Source organism: Pomacea canaliculata, linkage group LG2 (assembly GCF_003073045.1).
Source record: "Pomacea canaliculata isolate SZHN2017 linkage group LG2, ASM307304v1, whole genome shotgun sequence".
Taxonomy (NCBI): domain Eukaryota; kingdom Metazoa; phylum Mollusca; class Gastropoda; order Architaenioglossa; family Ampullariidae; genus Pomacea; species Pomacea canaliculata.
Genome location: NC_037591.1, coordinates 1,906,414 through 1,927,939, shown reverse-complemented (window position 1 = coordinate 1,927,939; position 21,526 = coordinate 1,906,414). Strand labels below are relative to the sequence as shown.

Genomic DNA, 21,526 nt, shown 5'->3' with positions numbered 1-21,526 from the left:
CCCATTCAACAGCTGGCCAAAGTAACACGGATATCGAACCACCTCAATCGATCCGCCTACGGAGACCGATGTCTGAAACCCTTCACTATTCGCTTCCTCTGATCATGTAGTATTTACATATTTAACTTTAATAACGTTTATAAAGCATTTTATTTCTTTACGTGTTCTTATACACGTGAACATGATCACGCTGCAAAGACCAAAACATTCACTTCAAACCAAGGGCATAAGAACTATACTCACAGTTCCGATTCTACGGACTCAACTCAGACCGTCAGACTAACAGCAGACACTTTTGAAAGTGATAACAGGGTGCGCTTTACCAGCTTACATCGGGCCCTCGATTCTGTGTACCTGGATCAACAGATTGAGGCTGTTCTTTGTTGTTTCGGCCGTGCGACTTTTAAACGCTATGTGCGAATGAATGTAGATCATATGCAATCTCGAATCACGACTGCATGAGGGTCTGTTTGGTGGAACGGAAATGAATATGTTATAGTATTGTTGATTGTTGTTGTGCTTCTTAAGAGAGAGATCGATGCTTTCAATTGCCCTCTGGGATAAATAAAGTATCTTTTGATCAGCCCGGGTCAATCACGCTGTGTGAGAGTGTTTGCCATCAATGTGCTATATCAAATGATCGATTTGTTTCAATTTTGATAATTTGAACATTGCATTTTACAAAGACTTCCATTTAATCACATAACTGTGCTTTTCTCGATCACCTTGCCTATTACAGACTAAGGGACGTAAGTAGTGGAACAAGATGTTTTATTGTTAACTCCCTTGTGAGAAGCCCTCGCAGCCAATCAAAACGTCCGAGCGCCATACGGGAGGAAAATGGCAGCCGAACAATGACTGGAATCTAGAAGAAGTGTCTTTGTGCCCAGAGGTAATTATCATGGCACTAGCATTGTTGTTGTGAGCACTTGGTTTTCTTCCTTCGAATACCTTATCTGAATGCTTCTGATGTGCTTCTTATTATACTAAGTATATCTTTCAGAAAGCGTGCCAACAGTTATTTACTTTGATCAGATTCATTGTTTGCAAACCTCACTCCTGTCACTTGTGTCACAATTAGGATACGTCATGATATATGAACTGTAAAACTCGGATTGTGCTGTTTTGGAAAACACTTAAGACTTAATCGCTTAAGAACTAAAATTTGCAGAGTTTGGTGCTTTTATTTGGATGGCTTCACAAGGCAAAGACGTTCGTATGCAGCTAAATCTACATCGATGCGAATGTTTATAACTTTATGTTTGGAGAATAGTAATTTGTTAACTACAGACAATTTAGCTTAATCCTGTTATGAACTATGGAAACAAATTCAATCAGACTATTTTAGCTTATTTTCTTATTTACATAGAAATCAGGCATTGATTATTGACAAACTTCGATTTTTTTTTTTTTTTACATATTGGGTCAATTCTAACTGTCGATTGTACTTAAACACTTGCAGGATTAGATCCTACCTTTAGTCAGTAAGATGCACATTCAAACAAAAAAGATTTGTTTCACAAGGAATGGTATTACATGACAGGCCTAAAAGGATTTCCTTCCTTTGTTCTCTTGAATGCAGTTAGGACCAAATCTCAAGGGCTGACCTATTTTTTAGCCTTTGTTTTATTTTTTATCATAAACTCTTACAAAGTCAAAAACAAGATTCCTATTACTTTAAGTAGTAAATAAGTTTTATATGTACAATTAAGCTTTCTTATCTTTTGAGAGAAATTCAACTGGGTACCTGGTGAACTATTTTTGATGCCAGCTCAAATGGAATTTAAACACCGAACACATTGTTAAACGTGATCAACAAAGGATGTGCCTTCTTTGTAAGCTCAATAGTTTTTCAGTTATTCAAGTAATCTTAGGCCGTTTCTACCAGTCATTTATTGTGAGTCTTTTACCCTTTTCATTTGTATGCTGGTTTCGCAGTATCTCTGTCCATGATAGGAACAGTCTGAACAGTAATGTCCACATCTATTCTAAGATAATTGGTGTCAGACAGAGGGATTTAGCTTCTTTTTGTAACCAACAAACAGTTAGGAAAGCTTTGCGCATTTTGTCTATACCTGAACTTGTACTAACGAAAGAATTTGTCTAACTAAGCTCAGGTAAACGCTATTCCATGCCTGTATGCAAAAGTAACAGACTCACATCTGAAATCATTTGTGCCATCTGCGGTCCAGCTGCTCAACCTCAGATGAAGTGTCAGGGTATGTGTGTGTGTGATGTTATAGATGCGCACATGATTAATCTTGATACAAGTTGTTGGTTGTTTTATTGTATATATACAGGCGGTGCTTGACTTACGACATTGTTCCATTCTAACGTTGCGTCATAAACCGATTTTCGCTATAAGTCGAAACATACTACAGTAACATACTGTAAGCACTTATTCCTATCCTTACACAGTAATTATCAAAAAACACATATAAAATGGCGTACAATGCAACTAGGGTGACGCCGTCCTTGATCCCAGGCCGCGTAACCGTGTATTCTTCCACCTTGTAGTGAACTTTTAATTTACTGTAACTAGAGCACCTTCCCATGTTAAAATTGCCCACTGGGACCAATAAAGTTGATAATTGTTATTGTTGACAATGTTTTGGTTTCTTGTTCATTTATTGTTGTTCCTATCAAGAATAAGATTTTGAAAACTAAAGGGTTAAATGGATTACTATTTTTAATGACTTGTTCGATCTTCATATGAGGTATTCTTTCCCACAATCTGACTGATTTAACACCTTTTGTTTTTAACAAGCATAAACTGGTAAAGATCATTAGGCACAGAAAGAGATCAAACTCTCTGACATGAATGAACATTGACATGTTTACATTACAGTAAGCTGTTATCAATAGGAGATCAAATGTTAAAGAGACATATAGACTGTTCTGGTCAGATTACAAAAACTTCATTGCAGAGACTACATCCTGTTAGTGTTAGGAAGGAGCTTCTTAGCATTATTATCAAATTTTTCTTTGTCTTGTTCACATTGAGTTTGACTTCACTTTTGTAAGTCACGTCAAGTAAATGTATGATTAAAGGCATCTTCTACTTTTTGATTACCTCTTTTAGGAAGTGCATAAGAAACTCACTGAATGAGATCTAGAGAGAGTACTATAAAATTGTATTTTCAGAAGCAGCATTTACAATGGCAGACCAGCAGCAACAGCAGCAACAACAACAGCAGCAGCAACAGCAGCAGCAGCGTGGGAGTGCACCAGGTTCATCTGTGACAGCCTCTGTTCCACAGCCTCCACAGTCCATCATGGCCACAGCGAATACTTTAAGGTCACCAACACCTCTGCCTCAGCTACAGGTGTTGCCAGGGCCTATGCAGAATTCAGCTTACCTTCCTCAGTTTTACAGCCAGCAGCAACAGCAGCAGCTAATGCTGCAAAATGCTGCTGTGCAAGGTAAGTACTTGCTTTTTAGGCATCACAGTTTTGCATGTTGGATTCCCTGTTCATGGTCACTACCTTATGATCAGTTTTGTAAATATTTTAAAGTGACCCAACACATCTGCATTTCATGTTAAATAATCTTTTAGGAAGGGACTGAGGCAAAGCAAAGGAGTCAGAGTGCTCAACAAAAGGGCTTTTCTCATGTTGCATTCTTTTGAAGGTTTGCGTGGGCAAGATTTTGCTTGCAGTGTAGCTTTGCAACACCATCCCGCTCACATTTAACAAGGTCTCTCTTGCAAGGTGACGTCACTTAGAGGATTATGGGTAGTAAGCAGTATAGCAGACAACACTGATGAAAAGATACTTTCGTAAATTTGGATGTAAAAGAGAGCAGACTCTGTTTAAGCATTCCAATTGGCTACAGCTGATCAATATAGGTCATTCATTGCAAGAAAAAGAACCACATCCTATCCTTTCAAACCTTTCAAGGCAAAGCTCACAAGGCATGCAAACCCCACAAAGTGCAGTTCATTTCACGATAAGAATAGCCCTTTAGAGTACACTGAAAATGAGTATATTGTCAGCTCACAAATCAGAAGCTCTGTTTTCCAACAACAGTTTTAAAGACTATGTATGGATTGTTAGTGATGTTCGATTGTCATGTATAGGGTACAAGTTTTCCATAGCTACCTTTGTTATGCTGAAGATGCTATTCTATTGTCAGATAATAAATGCTTTATTATCCAGCTTATATTTTACATTAAAAATAAATCTTTATGCTTACCTTAAAAGGATTAACTTAATGAGGGTATGTGTGTCGTTCTTTATTTAGGTCATTGTTGACCATGTAAGTTTATCAAGAAACTATTATTATTTAACATAGTAATTACATAAGAAGGTTCGCTTTAAGATGTCTAAGGAACCTTATTTTTCGTGTTTGAATAGAAGCAACAGTGACAAAAGTTACTTTTAATAACCATATATGCAAATAAATATATTTTAACATTCTATAATACTTGTCCATTACAACAACAGAACATAAATATTAACATTTTTCATGACACGTCTGCAGTGGAATTGCTTTCAGCAGCCATGCAAATGAATCAGTTAAATATGGCCATGCAAGGGAGGCCACCATCAGCAAATCCAAACAATTCTGGTGGGCTACTGTCCCCTTCAGCATCATCACAGCTGGTATGTTATCGATAAGTCCAGACTATCTTGATAAAATGTCACTCAGCTTTTCATCCATTAAGCATAGATTATTTACTGAAGGTAGCATTTAGAATGGGAAATACATTTTACTTCTGTCTAAAGTTTTGGTCACCAAATTGGTGTTTTTACATAATGAGCTCATGTTGGCTCTTTTAGATGAAAGATGTTCAAATAACATGTTGTCTTTCTTGTTTCTGAGGATTCACAGTTGATGGAATAATTTTGTTTTTCACTAGTTGAACATTGAGCAGGCCCTGAGGCGCATACCTTCTGATACACCATTAGTAAGTTTTTGCATTTTGGCTGCTGATAACCAAGTGGCTCTGCATTGTTTTTTGTCCGTGTTGCCTTTTAAGCCACCATGATAGGAACTCACCCTTGAGCAATACATGTGCGCCATGGTCAGGTGTTGTAGTGGTGCTGATGTTCACCATCCACCTGTTCTTGTTGTGACAAGCAATGCATTTAATTTTCCCTTTTTCTTCCTGCTTTTTATCACTCATATTTTGTCTAAACAGCAAAGTTAGGAATGAAGAAAACAACTAAAAGGCAAAATATCAGAATGCTAGGTCTGAATAAATTTTAGCTTTGACATTTTGGTTCATTTCCCAGATTCTGTGTAAACTAGGCTTTTATTGTAAAAGGCAAACAGAACCCAAGAATAAAAAAAGAGGTGGGCAACGTTGCAATTATCCCTGCCCACCTTTTTGAGCTTAAAATTTCCATCATAACATTCCAAAAAGAATTCTTAGTATCTTTAGTTTTCATACAAAGTTTTCAAGTCCTGTTTTTTGACAAGTGAACAAAATTGGAAGACAAAAATCATATACCATTAAGATTGGATGTTGACCTCATATTATTAAACAGAAAGAGCGGACATGGAGCATGTTATGGCCCTTTGCCTTAGTGTGACCTGAGTGGATAGTTGCATAGGCTTTGCAAGTAAGTTTACAGGCTGTAGTTATTAACTGAGACTTAATGGTGTCTCTCATCACGTTCCCTACCCACTAGCATTCAGGTGGCACAATGGTTAGCGTCTGTCACCAATACTGAGGCTGGTTGTCCTGAGTTCAGCTCTTGTCTTGAGCATGCTATTGTTTCTCTTCATGTGGCATCTGCTTACAGGGCTGGCTGCCTTGCCATGATATAGCCTTAGTTGCTGGCTCAGCGTAATACACCTATTCCCCCACCACCACCTCATGTGTGGTCACAGTTAAGGGACAGAGTAGTTGTCAAATTTTATCATCTGTAGAAAGAAGAAACTTCTATAATATTTTGTAAAGAATGCTTCACAGACTACATCTTTAATTAAAGGACTTCTGTCAAGAAATTCATGTCTATACAATGTGTGTAGACAGTTGAAAGGGTAAATTTGGTAAAGTGATGTTTTTTAAAGCTGTATGATTTATCTAAAATATTTGTTGTAACTAGGTGATAATAATGAACAAAATATTTGTACGTGTGAGAAAGTGACACACACAAATAGAATTGGGGAAAAAAGTATAAATAAGTACACCACTGCAGAAGTCTTTTTCAGTTTCCTGTTTCTTTTTAACCCTTTATTCCTCACATTCCTTTATTGGAACAAAATATTTTTTCTCTTCAAATTCTTGTTCCTTGAATATCTTTAGGTCACATGCATAAATAGGTTAAGCTCTTTTGAGAAAAAGACTATTGATGTCTTGCAAGCTGATTTAGAAACAAAGTTTAACAGATCTGTCAACATGTTTTTGAATTTTTTTACAATTACAAAAGTGGCTTTCTTTTTGGAAAGTTGTTGGTTTTAGTAGGAAAGTATTTTCATCTTGAGGTGATTTTGCACTAATGGGGAAGAGGAAATGGAGAAAACTAGACATCCTGAAAAAAGCTCCCAAAGGCCAGCCCTGTGAACAGGTGTCAGATGCAGAAAGAGTTCTATAAAGAGAATTGAGCCCAGGGCCCTATTGCAGTGGTAACAAGCGATTGTTTTAACCACATTTCTAACTGGGCATCCCAGTTAGTAACTTGTAAACCAAGGACTTCAGACTAAAGTATGCGAATGTAAAGCTCAGTGTCCCATTATGGTATATCTAATCTTTGTAGAAATTTTGTAGACGGACATGTCACATATTAAAACAGAGTGGTTGAAAAGTGAAACAGTGGAATTTAAAAGAAGTTTCCTTATTGAAAGAAAACTGTGTTTCGTATTTAATGTTTTATCTGCTATATACACATTTTTGTTACTGTGGACAAAGGCTGTGGAATGTAGCTTTGTAAGGAAGATGTATAGTGTGTGTACATATATTTTTCAGTTAACAATCTTATGTAGTATTTTAAAGTGAAAGATTTTTTTTCTTCTCTTGGCTAGTACCTTTTTTAATACTAACACTCTAGTGATATTTGCACATTCTTTTCCTCATTGAATGTTTAGCAGCTTCTTTTTTCACAGCGTATAAACATTTTTATCAGCTTATCTGTGTATCGCCTGTGTAAAACCAAAACTTAATCTTACCTTTATGCTACCAGTAGATCAGTTTGTATCCTCTATAGATGCAGAAGTAAAGGCTTTCACATGCCAGATCCTTCATGCTAATAATCTTTTTTGTGTGAAATTACAATGGCACAGTTGTTTACATATTAACTACATAGATGGTACACCAGGCCTTATTTGCTCCAGTTGGCTGCTCCATTTGCTAGATGACAAGCTATGTGTCTTTGTGTTTTCTCCTTTCTGTTACAATCTCTTTGGTATGCAAAAAAAGCAGTCTAGTTATATTTACTTATTTCAGTTCACCATTTTATATTTACATACAATTTAAAAACTTCTTTTGACTTCACTCTACCATTCACAATCTATTTTACATATTTTTTATTCCCTCTTATAGTAAAATGTGACACAACTACAGCCATCGATTGTTCAGTTGTAGATGTACCTGTGCTTCAGTGTAGTAGTCTTTTTTTAAAAAAGGAAAACTCCTCTTGCCCTCCCCAAGCAGAAAGGTGTAATTTTTTTTATGTCGGGGAAGGTAAATGATGGTAGAAGGAAAGTGTTGAGCTCTAAGTTTCCACAGACTACGCCCTAAACACTTTGAGCTATTTAAATATCATTTGACCTAAGGCAACTAGAGTTCGGGACCTTTTGTTATGTTATTCAATAATGTATTATGTGCCTACTGCAGCAGAGTTTAAAAAAATATAAAAAAGAATGAATTTGATAGCATATTTTGGGGGAAGAAGATAATACTGTTTCATTGAGGAGATTTAAGAAATGAAAAATGATTTAAGAGTGGGAATGACTGTTAAAGCTTATTTGTGACTTGCTCAGTGGGATTTTAAGTATCAAGATTTTAAAAGTTGCTTCATGAAAAGTGTTGCCATGTACAAGGTAAATGTGTTACCTAAAAATGTCAGTGATAGATCTAATAGGTTGTACTTGCTTGTCCTTGTTATGCGTTGACAATCTTTTGACTGGAGGTCATTTGCAAGAAACTGGAAACATGATGTTATGCACCAGCTGTCGTCTGAGTGACATGTTTTTGTTTTTTTTTTTTGTGTGGGATAATTACAATGCTCTCTTATTTTCCAAGCTGGCTGGTGGAGATCCCACAGACTGACATTAGTTGACAATATTATTGCTGAATTTTAATTTATGACTGCATATTTTTTCCTGCAGACATTGATGAGACACTTTTATAGGTCTTATTTTGAGTTTTTCTCCAACAAACAGGAAGTTTTAGTGTCTTTTGGGACAAACTGTATCAATGTTTCACAAATAACTCTCTGTGTCTCATCTACTGCTTATTGGACATTTATGTGCTTTTTGTACCTTAACGTTATCCACCTCTTGCTTGTTTACAGTGACTTGTAATCTTAGACTGTATCCAAAGCCTTTAGCTGTTTGGGGATTTTTTGTTTGTTTGTATGCTTACATGCTGGCTATAACTAACCAACCAGTAAACAACTTCACAATTCATTCTTTTCTCGACACCTCATTTTTCAACATTGGTTTTGTTTTTATGTTGTTTTCTTGCAGAGTCCCACCTATCCTGCTCCCATTTTCTCCTTTCATTTTCTGCCATCACTTCTAGAGCAGTATTCTTTCACTTTTTATTCCGCCCCTTTTTGGGTATTTGTACGCATATGTGTGTTTGTAAGGGAGAGAGAGAGGAAAGGGGGATGAGCAAAGTCCATGATGGAGTTGCTCCACTTTATTAACAGGTTCTATTCTTTAGGGTGTTACACTGACTTTGTGCCATCAACACATGCATAATTCCTCTCTGGACATGGTACCTCTTTACATGGTTGATGCCTTAGTATAAACCCAAAAATACAGCTGCTTTATTTTTTCAACATCAGTGTGTCACTCGTGTCATTCCTTTGTTCTCTGCCATTTAGCTGCAATATTTATCTTCTCTCCCCCTCCGTCCGTAGATCAGAGCTTCTGTAGTCACACTGTGATCTTTGAAGAATGAATTATAGAGTGATGCTGAATAACTCTGATATTACAATAACTATCTGTTGTTGGACTTAAGGAATCTGCAGTTTTAGCATAATTTAAAAATATGAAAATTATTAACATGTTCTTTTGGCTATTAATGTATTTTCAGAAATGTCTCCAACTATTATTAATTTTACTTATTTAAGTATCCAAAATGAGATTTCAGAGAAAGTCTAACACTGTGATAAATGTTACATCTAATGCTTGTGACTGAATTTTTTTTTTATATTTGCATGTGTAAATATTTTGGTAAAGATTGAAATATTCCTGTTACAGACACCAAGTCAAGCAGCACAGATGGCAGCAGGTGGTCCCAACACTAATTTAACAGCAGTTTCCATGGCTATGCCTGTCAATAATGGTGGTGCAAAACTTGCTTCTAATGGCAGCAAAAATCAAAACATGACACAGGGTCAAACTCAGGGTCAGCAACAAGGTCAGGCTCAAGGGCAACCTCAAGTGTCTGGGTCAGCTACCATGGTGGCAGGCAAGCCCACCATGCTGCCACCTCAGAGTGCAGCACCACTGGTTCTGGGTCAGATAGGTAAAATATCATACACACACATGTTCTTACTTATCATTCTTTTTAGAGTTAAATGCATAAAGTTTTCTATCCAGAAGTGTTAAGATTTTAGACCCATTAGAATTGTAGACTGTCATACCTACTAACACCAGAATAAAGTGCATGGCTATGTACATTTGTTAATATTATGATCTTTTTATAAGTTATAGCAACATCACCGTTAGTGTCTGTTGTATGATGTAAGCTATTTTCAGACCCCCTTCCCACCCATGGTGTAGGAGAAGTTTTAGTGTGGTATATATTATGATTGTTTGTCGTGAGCTCCAGACTATCGGTCGACAGTTTTTTACAGAAAATTCTTTGTTCAGGTCCATCCCATTGGCAGCAATCCTTACATTTTTAAAGAATAGGACTTTACCATCAAATTTTTAAAATTTTATGTCCTTGGGATTGTTTTCTCTTGATTTTTGGTTTGTTGGTGGCCTTTTTGGGTTTCACCATGCCTTTTTACACTTGACCCACTCTTTTACATATTGTTTGTTTCTTGCGTTGAATTTTTAAAGAATGTTATGGTTATTTCACTTGGGAGGTTTTCTCTAAACTTGTTTAGTTAAGATTACCTTTTGTCACCGTGATATAACTCTAGTTGCTGGCACGACGTTAAACGCAAACAAACAAACCAACCCCTAACAAAATTTTCTTTACTTGATTTGGAACTCTAATATGATTTATGCATGATACTGCACAATAAGAAAAACTGATCGCAAAGCGTCTGAAAATAATTTTTTTATTAAAATATTTATTGTGAATGGCCTGGAGACATCTTCCTATGGGTACATTTCCTTGCTGTTTAAAATTTTCAGTTATAGTACCCATTAAAAAAAAAAATTTTTGTTTGATGCATTGTTATTTAAGAGGTTTTCTACAGTTCCCTAAGGTACCTAAAACTAAATAGAAGTGTAGATTAGGGCAACATAAGGGATCTGGCAACCAGTACAGTGAACCACCACTGCGAACATGGCATTCTTCAGAATGTATATCCTTCTGTATGCTACTGGACCCTGAATTTTCTCATGTGTTATCTATATTATGATAAGCTGTTTTTACTATTTTATATACAGATACACCTCCTTTCCCTCATGAAGCTGAATGCACTGTATACTTCTGTTTATTTTATCACAAATGGTTATGTTCCTTTTAACACATCTATTTTCTAATCTTGGCATTTTCTGACAAGACCTTAACGTATGATAAAGCAGTCAATCGATAAAATGCAATAAAGCAAATTCGTTTATTTGTTGGTTGGTTGGATATTTGGTAGCATAAATACAAAAAAAATAATTTTGCATTGGACATTGTAAATTCTTTTGCTAATTGTAAAGAGAACTGTGCCATGTATTGTTATGTTTTAAATGATGTGTTAAAGTATGCATGATAAATCTATATAGAGGCTATTTTTGATGTTACCATCTGATATTTGATGCATTCCTATTTATTTTACAGGCAATGTCTTCTCACAGGCTGGTAATGTTACTCCCACGTTTGTTACTCAGGTAAGAAGTATAGAACATTAACTATGCAGCTACTAATTATGTGTATAGATGTGTTTATGAATATGGATGTGCACACATATGTACATATTACAGAGTTTCCTGAAATTTGAAAAAGTAAAAATATCATGAGTACAGTTTTGATTCTGATTAGTTAATGTTTTCTACAAATTGTTGTACTCTTTATGTCTTGATATTGCTTTCTTTATAATTTTTCAGTGCCATTGAGAATTTAAAAAAAAAAAACCAGCAGCATTGCATTAAGCACAAAATATATCTTTAATCATGTTTTTATATTTCCAGTACTTTAAACTTGTGTAAAATATTTCTAGCATAACTGTTTTACAGAATGTAAAATGTCACCCTTCAGGGCAGTGAAAATGTTACTATTTTATGTTGTGAAGTTATGTTCCCATTGTTCATGAAAACCTACTATTTTCTATATTTCACTAGCTTTATATATTTTTTTTTTTTTTTTACTTGCACCTCTTGAATTGCTCATTCTAAATATGCAGTGCCAACTTGCTAGTCTGTGTTGCAGTCCAAGGGTCAGTCACTGGCAATGCCCCTGCAGGGTCAGCCACAGTTGATCAATTCACAAGCTCCTATTCGGCTGAGTCAGCCACAACTGGTTGCTAATACAGGACAGATCATTACCTCCCAGCCAATGCTTGCTAACCCAGCTCTTCTGCAAGCTCTAGCCAATCTTCACCAGGTAACTGTCAACAGATAAACCTTTAGATGTACCACTCTCACTATGTGCTGTGTGCCGCATCTTAGTAGAATGTCTTTGCATTTGTTTTCAAACAACTGTATAAGGTATTTACTACATTGACTACAATATTTTAAAATCTAGCAGGTACACTACCACTACACTTTTCTTCACTTTCGTTAGCATTTGTTTCTGGTTATTCTTTTCCTCCCATTCCCATATTGTAGCTTAGACTTTTTGCCTTAGAATGAATTCTTGAATTAACTTGCAACAAGTAATCTTATTTTGAATGTATAATTTTCAGACCTTCCAATTTTCAAGTATTGTTTTTACAGTGTTGTTTCTGCAGTTTTACCACTTCACTTTTTTTGCAGCTTCAAAAGAAGTATTTATACTAGTCATGAGTTGGATAGTTAAGAATGATGCAAATTTCACCTTAAAAGTGCTGATGGTCTAAATGTGTGGCAGGTCTGGGGTGTAACACCTACAGGTCAGGTGGTGCCACCATCCATGTTGGACAACTCTGGTGCACTTCAGAGTGGCCAAAACACCCAAGTACGTCATCTCTGTGCTTGAATTTTGTTAAGCCTTCTGTTTAGTGATCGTTAGTCCTCAGTGTTTGAGCCATCTTGCCTGTTTGTGGATAAGAAGCCAAAAATACCATCTTGGTACTCCATTCATTTCATTAACTGTGCTGGGGATTTAGTGTGCTCTTCTTCTTTGTTTTGGGTTGTGTTACAAACGCTTGCTGATAAAAGGCAAATGAAAAAACAATTATTTGCTAAAGAAAAATGAATAAACAATTCTGATACAGTAGTACCTCTATGTATGAGTTTAATAAATCCATTCCACAACCAAGCTCACATGTAAAAAAAACTAGTATGTTAAAACTATTTTTCCCATATAAAATAAAGGAAATAGGATTCATGTGCTCCAACCCTCCCACAACACAATTTATACGTAAATACAGTATAATATACAATACTGGATAGTAAATGTTAATGACTAAATAGTATAAATAATACTGTTATGTTTATTAATTTTTGGAGGAGATGAAGGCGTACTGTTGATGGTGGTAGGCAGATGGCAGGGGAGGAGGGAGGGAGCTGAAGAGCAGGCAGGTGCTGAATGAATCAGCCGACGAGACAACACTATTTACACTGTTTTTAACTTGAAACGTTTAGATTTTCACTAAGACTACATTCTTTTTGTTTAACTCTGTCTTCTTAAGGGCATCCCTTTGGCAACTCACCAGCCCCTGTTGGCAGGTCAAAGTCAGTCACAGGCTTTCCTGGCTGGCCAGTCTTTGTACATTAGGCCCATGCAGCCTACACAGCAGATCCAAAACATGATGCAAACTAGCATGCAAGGCTACCCAACACTGAAGGGTAACAAAGTGCAGCTGGAACCAAATCTGCAACAAGCCCAGCAGCAGCAGCAACAGCAGCAGCAGCAACAACAGCAGCAACCTCAGACTCAGCAACTCAAGACCGTAGCCATTACAGGTAGAATAGCAGTAGGCATAAATGTGCATCTTAGAGTGGAGTAAGATAAGTGAAGGAATGTTATTGCGCATTAAAATCTAATGCGTTCCAAAGGCTCAATTATTTATGACAAAAGTTATTTAATCCATGTTGTGTAAACATGGGAAATAGAGTTATGCTGCTTTATATAAAGTGGAAACAAAGGCTAGCATGGTTCATACTCAATGTTTTAAAAGTGAAAAAATAGGGGACCAGTTAAGGCTGTTTCATTTTGGTGGGCAGAAGAAGCGAAAAGGAATTTTTCTGAGTGGTTGATTTATCATTTAAATGTTTGAATAAAGATAGAATGTATAAGAATGTGTGCTTTGTGCTGATTTGGAAGATTTTCATTAACATTTTTAAATAGGTACAGGTCTTGGTAAGACTATTTTGCCATCCACATCTCGGACAACAGTCACTGCCAAGATTCAGCCAAGCGTGTCAGGTTCCATGGCAACTGCTGCTCCTCGCCTAAACATCCCCACCATTGTTCCCAAGCAGAAGGCTCGTGGACGTTCGTCCACCAAAGTCAGTACCGCAACTGCCACAGCAACCACCACAGTTACTGTAGCATCAGCATCTAATATTGCATCGGTCAGCACAGCACAAATCAAAGTCGCTGCAGTTCCAATAACATCCAGTCCATCAACACCTAGCACACCTGTTGCACCTCCCATACCTGTTGCACCGTCTGGACCAACAGCTTCCGCCGCTGTGACTTTGACTTCTGGCCCAAAGAGTCAGTCAGACTCAGAGGTAAACAATGTGTTGTACTATAAAAACATTAAAACCTTGCCAAAGACTTTTTTTGTTGGAGCTCTTGGTTCATGAGTGACTGTTGCATTTAGTGGGTAAAGTATTTTTTGTTAGGTAGCATCCTTTAAAAAAAAGTCATAATTTGTGTGAGGTGTTTTTTTTTTTTTTAAAAAATATAAATCTGTAGAACATACTTGTTTCATGAGACAGAAACCTACAATTCCAGGCTGAAGTGTATCTCTCTGAGGCTACAGCTTAGAGACTTTTGCTGAATTCACTGATTTATTACACAACATAAAATTCTTAATGCAGAAATGAGAACCTGCTTATTAAGAAGTTCATTGTGCATTGTTAAATGAACCGATGTATTTGTCACACTATTTCGTGGTGCAGTAAATTTTGCCGACAATTTTCACTAGCCAAGTGAATAATTTATTTAATCTTGTTACCTGTTGGTAATAGTTTTGGTTTTAGTGTTGGAAGGAAAAACCGTTGTTGAATAAGGAAATTAAGTTTTGCATGCATTTTGCAGGTTGAGATGGGGAAAAAGCATGGTGCTATCTCTGATGCATCAACAATTACCACAAGCGCACTCCCTGCACCTCCCCCTGTTAAAGACCCTGTCACCTTGCCTCCTGTTATCCCTAAGCCCCATCCCTCACCTGACGTGCCTTGTAAGACTCCACTACCCCAGACAGCAAGCAAGGAGACAAAACTAGAAGAGAAGGGTGATGAAGAGGACATGGAAGTGGTTGAGGAGAAGGTGGCCGTGTCAGGTGACACTGCTTCGGTGTTAACATCATCACTTCCTGCAACAGTGGCGCCCTCTCTGCCATCCTATTTTGAAAAGCAGAGGGCCATTGTCAAACCACACATCCTCACACACATCATTGATGGTTTTGTCATACAGGAGGGACCAGAGCCCTTTCCTGTAAGCTTTTTGCTGAGCAAAGTTGTATTTGTGTATAATACTTCAGCCCTTTTTCCCCCCCCCACCAATTTGCTTTCTGTTATTTATATTCACTTTGATGTGCATTGCTTGAGATTTGGGGGTTGGTTGTTTTGAGAGTCATGATTTAGATAGAAATGAGTTTTAAGTGACATTTTAAAAGTAAGTTTACAGATTTCTTATTTTCTAATGTTATGACTTCGTGGTTTTCAGTTTGGGAGGTGGGCTGGTTGTGTTGAGTAATAAAGATATATCTTAACATTGACTAAAATTATTGTTATTCCTTCTCTGTCTTTTCATTTTTAAAAGTCATCTCATTTTTTTTTTTTTTGTATCATTTATTTTAGGTACAGCGATCTTCCCTGCTGTCTGAGTTTGTGCCACCAAAGCCAAGTCGTTCCGAAAAGGAGTCAGAAGATGATGCTACAGAATACGATGAAGAACCACCACCTCTCCTCAATAAGTCAGAAGGTCAGTTTCTATTTTTAGTTATATTTGCTGACAACTTATCTGAAAATATGACACAAAATAAGTCTTGCAGTTTTTATGGCAGTTTATTTACCTATGAAAGTTCATAACTATTTCTCTTTACCAGTTTTGTCACTATGGATCTGCATCAAGATGATGTGTTATATAACAGAAGTCTTTATATTGTGTGTACTGTTAATGTGTCAGTGTTGATCAGTCTTATTGAGACTTTCTTTTAAGGTAAGATAAATGAGTCTTCACTATTCTTTTGCAATCACACTCTGGATTTTTTCCTGATAGTTTGTACACACTGTTATGTCTCATACCATCTTGTTATTAAACACTGACAGTTTTAGAAAGCTTATGTATTCATGACATGGTGAGTATGTAGACTAAACCCATCTTCGCTGAAGTGCCAGCCTTCTGTTTTTAAGCCCATTTCAGTGGCTCAGCAGAGGCGGATCTGCGCAAGTGCGAGTACTGTGGCAAGGCACGGGTGGCCAGCAAATTCCGCAACTCTGGTAGATTTTGCTCAATGGCCTGTGCCAAGCGTTACAATGTGGCATGTTCACGGCGTGTTGGGAGATTTCACAAAGGTGATTAATACTTTACATTGTCATTTGTTTCCCCACCCCAGTTCTCCTCTTTGATATGAGATTTGCTCCACCTGAAAATACATTTTCACATCAGGCTTTGTTCTTACAGCATATTTCATAATACTGACTTATATTGAGCAGCATATTGTGATGCGGAAAAAAGTAACAAGCAGGGCATGGTACATTTGAGTGCAACTGGTATTCTTCTTATCTGTGTATTGCTATCAATCCTTCTCTAATGTGGGACTGTCAAGAAATATATGTTAGTTTTGTAGTTGAAAGGGAGTGAGAGGGGATCTTTGAGAAGAATGTATTACTTTCTGTTCATTTGCAAAATCTTGTAGTCTGATTTGTACAGTTTAACCCTCTCCCCCTTACATGGTTGCATGGCATGTATGTACTTTAACTGATCTGCCACTACGTCGCTTGCTTAATACCGATCTGGATGAATACTCTTTTCTGCTGTAGCATGCACCTTATGCATTTGATCAATTCATTCTTTGCACACACACACACACAAATGTTTAAGTCATGTTTTTACACTCAATTTTGGCAGAAAAGCAAGTTTAAGTTTTACTGTTCTAAAATGGTACATTTCTTGGATGTGGTCAGGCAATCCTGCAGGCAAATTTGTACCCAAGAAGAAACACCCATTAGCCATGAAGAAGGGCTGGCGTGCAGGACGTGGAGGACGCTTAGCCTACAACATCAACATGAAGGTGGGAGGAAGCTTGCCCTCTTGGTTTATCTGGCTTTCTTGGTTTTTGCACAGCCACCACCTTGAAGCATCAACTCCCTTTTAGCCCTAATATGCCATTTACAGTCAGCAGAGACATTTATGAACTTAAAACACATCCCTTTGGTTTAGTTCATAATCAGGTGTGCATTCTAAACCACATACCACAAAGAGTTTATAAGTTGTTTATGCAGGTTTATTTCCCATTTATGCAATTTATAATATTATAATAGTGTAAGTATAAGCGTGAGAAGTTGGACCTAACTTGTGATTGCTATTTATCAATGGATTCCTCCAGACTCTGTTGTAGGCATGTGCATCCTTTTTATGGGTGTCATTTAAAAAGAAATGGAGAGTGAATGTGTGTGCACATGTACCTATACATGTGCATGCTTATATAGGTGTCGTTGAAACAGCTATGGTATTATTTCTTGTGCAGCCTGTCTCCAATGAAGTGAGCAGTTCTAACAAGGGTGTTATTTTTTTGTGCAGCCTGTCTCCAATGAAATGAGCAGTTCTAACAGTGGACAGGAAACCAGTTCATCTGCTGCATCCCCTCCTCCACAACAAGACTTTGATGTTGAAATGGAGGCTCCCAAGTCTGACCCTGCTAAGTGGAGTGTATGTACTAGCCTTACTTTCTTTGCTATTTCGTTCTCAAATTAAAATACTGAAACAAGTTCCAAGCAGAAACAACTTGCTGATAGTATGACAAGATTAGACCTTGAAATAGAAACAAATATGTGAAATAGGGAAGTTGTGTTCATAGTTTTGTATGTGTTTACTAGTATTGCAGAACTTTTTCTACTCATTTTAATTTATGGACTAGAAACTGAAAGGTCTAAGTGAGGCTGTTTGTTCAGTCTGTATGTGTGATGGCTTTTATTTATTTATTTTGTTTTTGTCGTTTGAGATATAGCTTTATAAAATATATTGCCTTGGTTTATGCAATTCATGGTTGTGTGCTATGTGGATGATGATTTCCCTTTTTTGTCCAGGTGATCGAGGTATATGAGTTTGTCAAGTCCTTGCCAGGCTGTCAGGAGTATGCAGAGGAGTTCCGACAGCAGGAGATTGATGGGCAAGCCTTGCTGCTGCTGAAGGAGGATCACCTCATGACTGCCATGAGTATCAAGCTTGGCCCAGCTCTCAAGATTTGTGCTCGCATCAACTCCCTTCGAGAGGAAGCTCTCTGTAGTGCCAATAATACCAGTTCCGTATAGTATGCCAAGAAATGACAAGAACCTTTTGACTTTAACCAGTAAGACAGTTTGCTGTGTGTGGTGTATTGTTAATGACTTCCTTTGCTGATAAGATCAGTTTGCAGATTGACTTCTATGGAGTGCAGTTGTGTGGTCTTCACCATTGTGCCATTGCCATTCTATTCGCAGTGATTGGCTGGACCACTTACCTTCTCCCTCAGACATATCACATGGAGGATTTAACATGGATGCAATAACTGTCGAGTCTTAATGAGAGAGAAGGGGAAAAATGCTTGCTTTGCCTCAGTCTCTCTCTTTGTCTTATTTTCTCTTTATGCAAATGCATGCACACAGATACATGCGCATGCACATCTGAAGCAAAGTAGGAAAACCGTAACTTGATTCGAGGTTGTGAGTTAGAAATGTGTTCAAACTAATTCTGCTGGCAAACCATGTGTTCATTGCTCATGCTGCATGTTGCTTTGTTGAAAAAAAAAATGACTATATATAATAGTGCACTTTATGGACAGAGACCTAGAGATTGGACAACATGTATATAAAACACAAACTGTTTTATAAAACATGGGATCTTCACATGAACTTTCTGAGCTGTCGTGTATTTCCTGCCTGAAGCAGAGACCTGTGTGGTGAAACTCAACTGTTTTACATGTTAATGAGGATCAGTTTTATTCGTTTGCCTGACAGTTTGTAACACATTTACAAGGCACCTTATACTGTTTTGTAAATAAATTCCTTGCAGTTAATTTTTGGTACCTCAAAGCTCATTCGCTTCACATTATTGATTGTTTTTTTTAGTTCATAAAGAGACTTTTTCAGTTCTGAAATAAACATAGCTCTTTGGACTTAAAATTTCTTTATTTGCATGCTGATAAGTTATCCCTGCAAAAAAGTCGATAATCTCCACTCCTTAAGCATGAAGGAATTAATGTTTGTCACAAAAAGCAACATGTCAATCTTTGTATAAAAGTATATACGTTGTTCAGTGTCTTCCCACCTTGCAGAGAATATCAGTTCTATGGCATCTCTGTACCCTGCAAGGAATATACAGGTTAGTAGGATTAACCATTGTCAAAATTCACATGTAAATTGCATTCACTGAAAATATTGAAGATATCTGCATTTAAACTTGCTTTCTTCTAGGCAGTTTTCTGCCCTCACCTCAGCTGCTTTAGTGTTGTGTCATTATTTCTGATTTTTATTTTGCCGGCGGCTGCAGAATCTTTTGGCATTAAATACCTCATCTATTCCTCTTATTTACGTGCGCATATACCATATCTACTCCCTTCTACAGATGTGTACACAAATGTGCAAGCAGTTGTACAGCTGTATGTACAATTTTGCATGAGATTCTGCTTGTGAATAGTTGTTTGAATAGTCATTTGGCAGGTATGTAAAATACTACTTGTTTTTTTTTTTTGCAATTGTCTTGAGTAACAGGAAGGTCTTTGACTTTGAGCTCATTCTGTGGGCAATATTATGTTATTGCAAAATTAGGTTTGTGGATATTGAGATGTGTACCTAACATTTAAATACAAAGTGTGTATGGTATTCCATTTTTGTGTCTATTCATTTATTATTGTTTTCGTTCGTTCATTTATTACCTTAGAAAAGATTGAATAATCATAGAGATAATTTTCCATTCGTAAAAGTGTCTGTATATTTATGTGTCACGGTTTTGTCCTCAAAATTTATGCACATTTTTGTGAATGGAAAAGAGATGCAACTGAGTTCTCCATCCCTGATTTTATCAGTTCAGTAACACCTTAGTTTTAAGGTGAAGGTGTGAAGACGTGTTAGGAAGCTCATTGACAGCATATTTTCACCAGGGCATCAAAATAATTGAGATACAGTTATACTAAAGTGCTGGTTTTATTAGAAGTCTGTCATGTATAACTTCATTGGTTTTACAGCTGTCAACCCTCAACATGGGGCGGGGGGTGGAATTCCATGCATTTAAAACCAGCAAGGGCGAAGTTCTAATTCTATCTTCTTTTTGTTTGGTTTTTTTTTTTGTTGGTTTTTTTTTTTTGTATGAGGATTTTTTTTTTCTGTTGATACATCATCTTTCACAACCACCGTAACCTTCTGGCAGCCATAGAGTCCTGCAAAAATAGCTAATTAATGGTGATGTTTTATTTTCACTGCTTTTTGCCTGAAACAATGTTTTGGTTCCATAGTTGCTGTTGTAGAGTTCAGGATGATCCAACTCTCATTTACCAAAACCCAGTGCAGCACAAAACAATAGTGCTGGCATTACTCAGTCTCTTGTAAGCTCACCAAACATTTTGTTTGAATTATGTCAGGCAGACTAATACTCAGTGCTTAAAGTACGGGGCTGTTTTGTCAAACATTTGCTTTCAAAAATTGACATTTCAGAGCTGTATAAAGAAAATTACTATTAGGATGAGAAGGGCAGGAATAGGTCTTGACCCATTGTGAACTTGTTGCTTGTCACGGGGAACAAGTAGAAAGTTCACAATTTGCAGTCAACTGGAGCTCTCGATAGAATGAACAAACTTCATTGTCTGGGGCATCATTTAATTTCACCAAGAGACAGGTGCTTTTTCCCAAACATTGCATGTGGAACATGTCTTATTGATGGCCACCACTTTCTGGACAATTGTCGCTCATTTGCAGTCAACACTACGTGCACTATTTATGCACCAATGTACACAACACTACATGAACTATAGAGAGGTCGGAGGGGTCAGGAGAAGATTCGTGGAAATGGGAGAATGTAGAGTGACATCAGCACAATAATATCCTCATTTTAATAATAAATGCATGACTTGTCTAGTGCATACTTGCACACGTAAGGAGCGTGCTTGAAGCAAGTCATGGGCTATATGCGAAGGAGGGAAGGATAAACAACAATACTGATGACTAAGAAAAGACAAATATAGAAAACTAAGAGGAATCTGGTACAAGAACTAAGGGTATTGTGATTCTGCAGATGAAGATAAGTAGGAAAGGTTGCAGATGGACTAGCTTTGTGTGGACTGTCAGGAGTAATGAACAATGAAGAGGTGCGTGTTCAGTGCACGTGTAAAGGATTCAATAGTGGGTAGGTGGCGGATATGGACAGGGAGAGAGTTCCATTGCTTCCAGTCTCTTTAATTGTGTTAAAGGTAAAAGTCAACTGCGCTGCACTGGTATCGAACTCACGCCTCTCAGTTCTAAGGTCAGCGCTTTAACCACTCGGCAGTCCGCACCCTGTCCGCACCCTGTCCCCCCTTCAGTAACAAGCAAACATTGCGAGTCCTTGGGTTTTAAAGATAATTGTAGTAAAATATTGATGTAGATGTGGGTGGATCCCTCACACTCAGCAGCAAAACAGACATTATGGTGGAGGGAGGATACTATGTCGGTCATTGACGATTTCCCCAC

The 21,526-nt window shown here is 37.3% G+C and overlaps 1 protein-coding gene across 7 annotated transcripts; it reads left to right on the top strand.

The window, feature by feature from the left end:
- Window positions 1-777: 777 nt before the first annotated feature.
- Window positions 778-19,692, top strand: LOC112556376 (polyhomeotic-like protein 2). 7 transcript variants are annotated; one of them, XM_025225328.1, is made up of 16 exons: window positions 778-892; window positions 3,145-3,423; window positions 4,502-4,605; window positions 4,863-4,910; window positions 9,380-9,647; window positions 11,130-11,179; window positions 11,706-11,891; window positions 12,357-12,443; window positions 13,120-13,393; window positions 13,779-14,167; window positions 14,700-15,098; window positions 15,464-15,587; window positions 16,019-16,180; window positions 16,793-16,899; window positions 17,409-17,537; window positions 17,915-19,692. In XM_025225328.1, the coding sequence occupies exons 2-16, from the start codon at window positions 3,159-3,161 to the stop codon at window positions 18,137-18,139; spliced, it is 2,817 nt and encodes a 938-aa protein (XP_025081113.1). In that variant the 5' UTR covers window positions 778-892; window positions 3,145-3,158; the 3' UTR covers window positions 18,140-19,692. The 7 variants fall into 7 exon arrangements, with proteins under 7 accessions (XP_025081113.1, XP_025081112.1, XP_025081111.1 ...); XM_025225327.1 differs by having other exon boundaries at window positions 4,499-4,605; XM_025225326.1 differs by having other exon boundaries at window positions 4,484-4,605; window positions 11,718-11,891.
- Window positions 19,693-21,526: the final 1,834 nt, after the last annotated feature.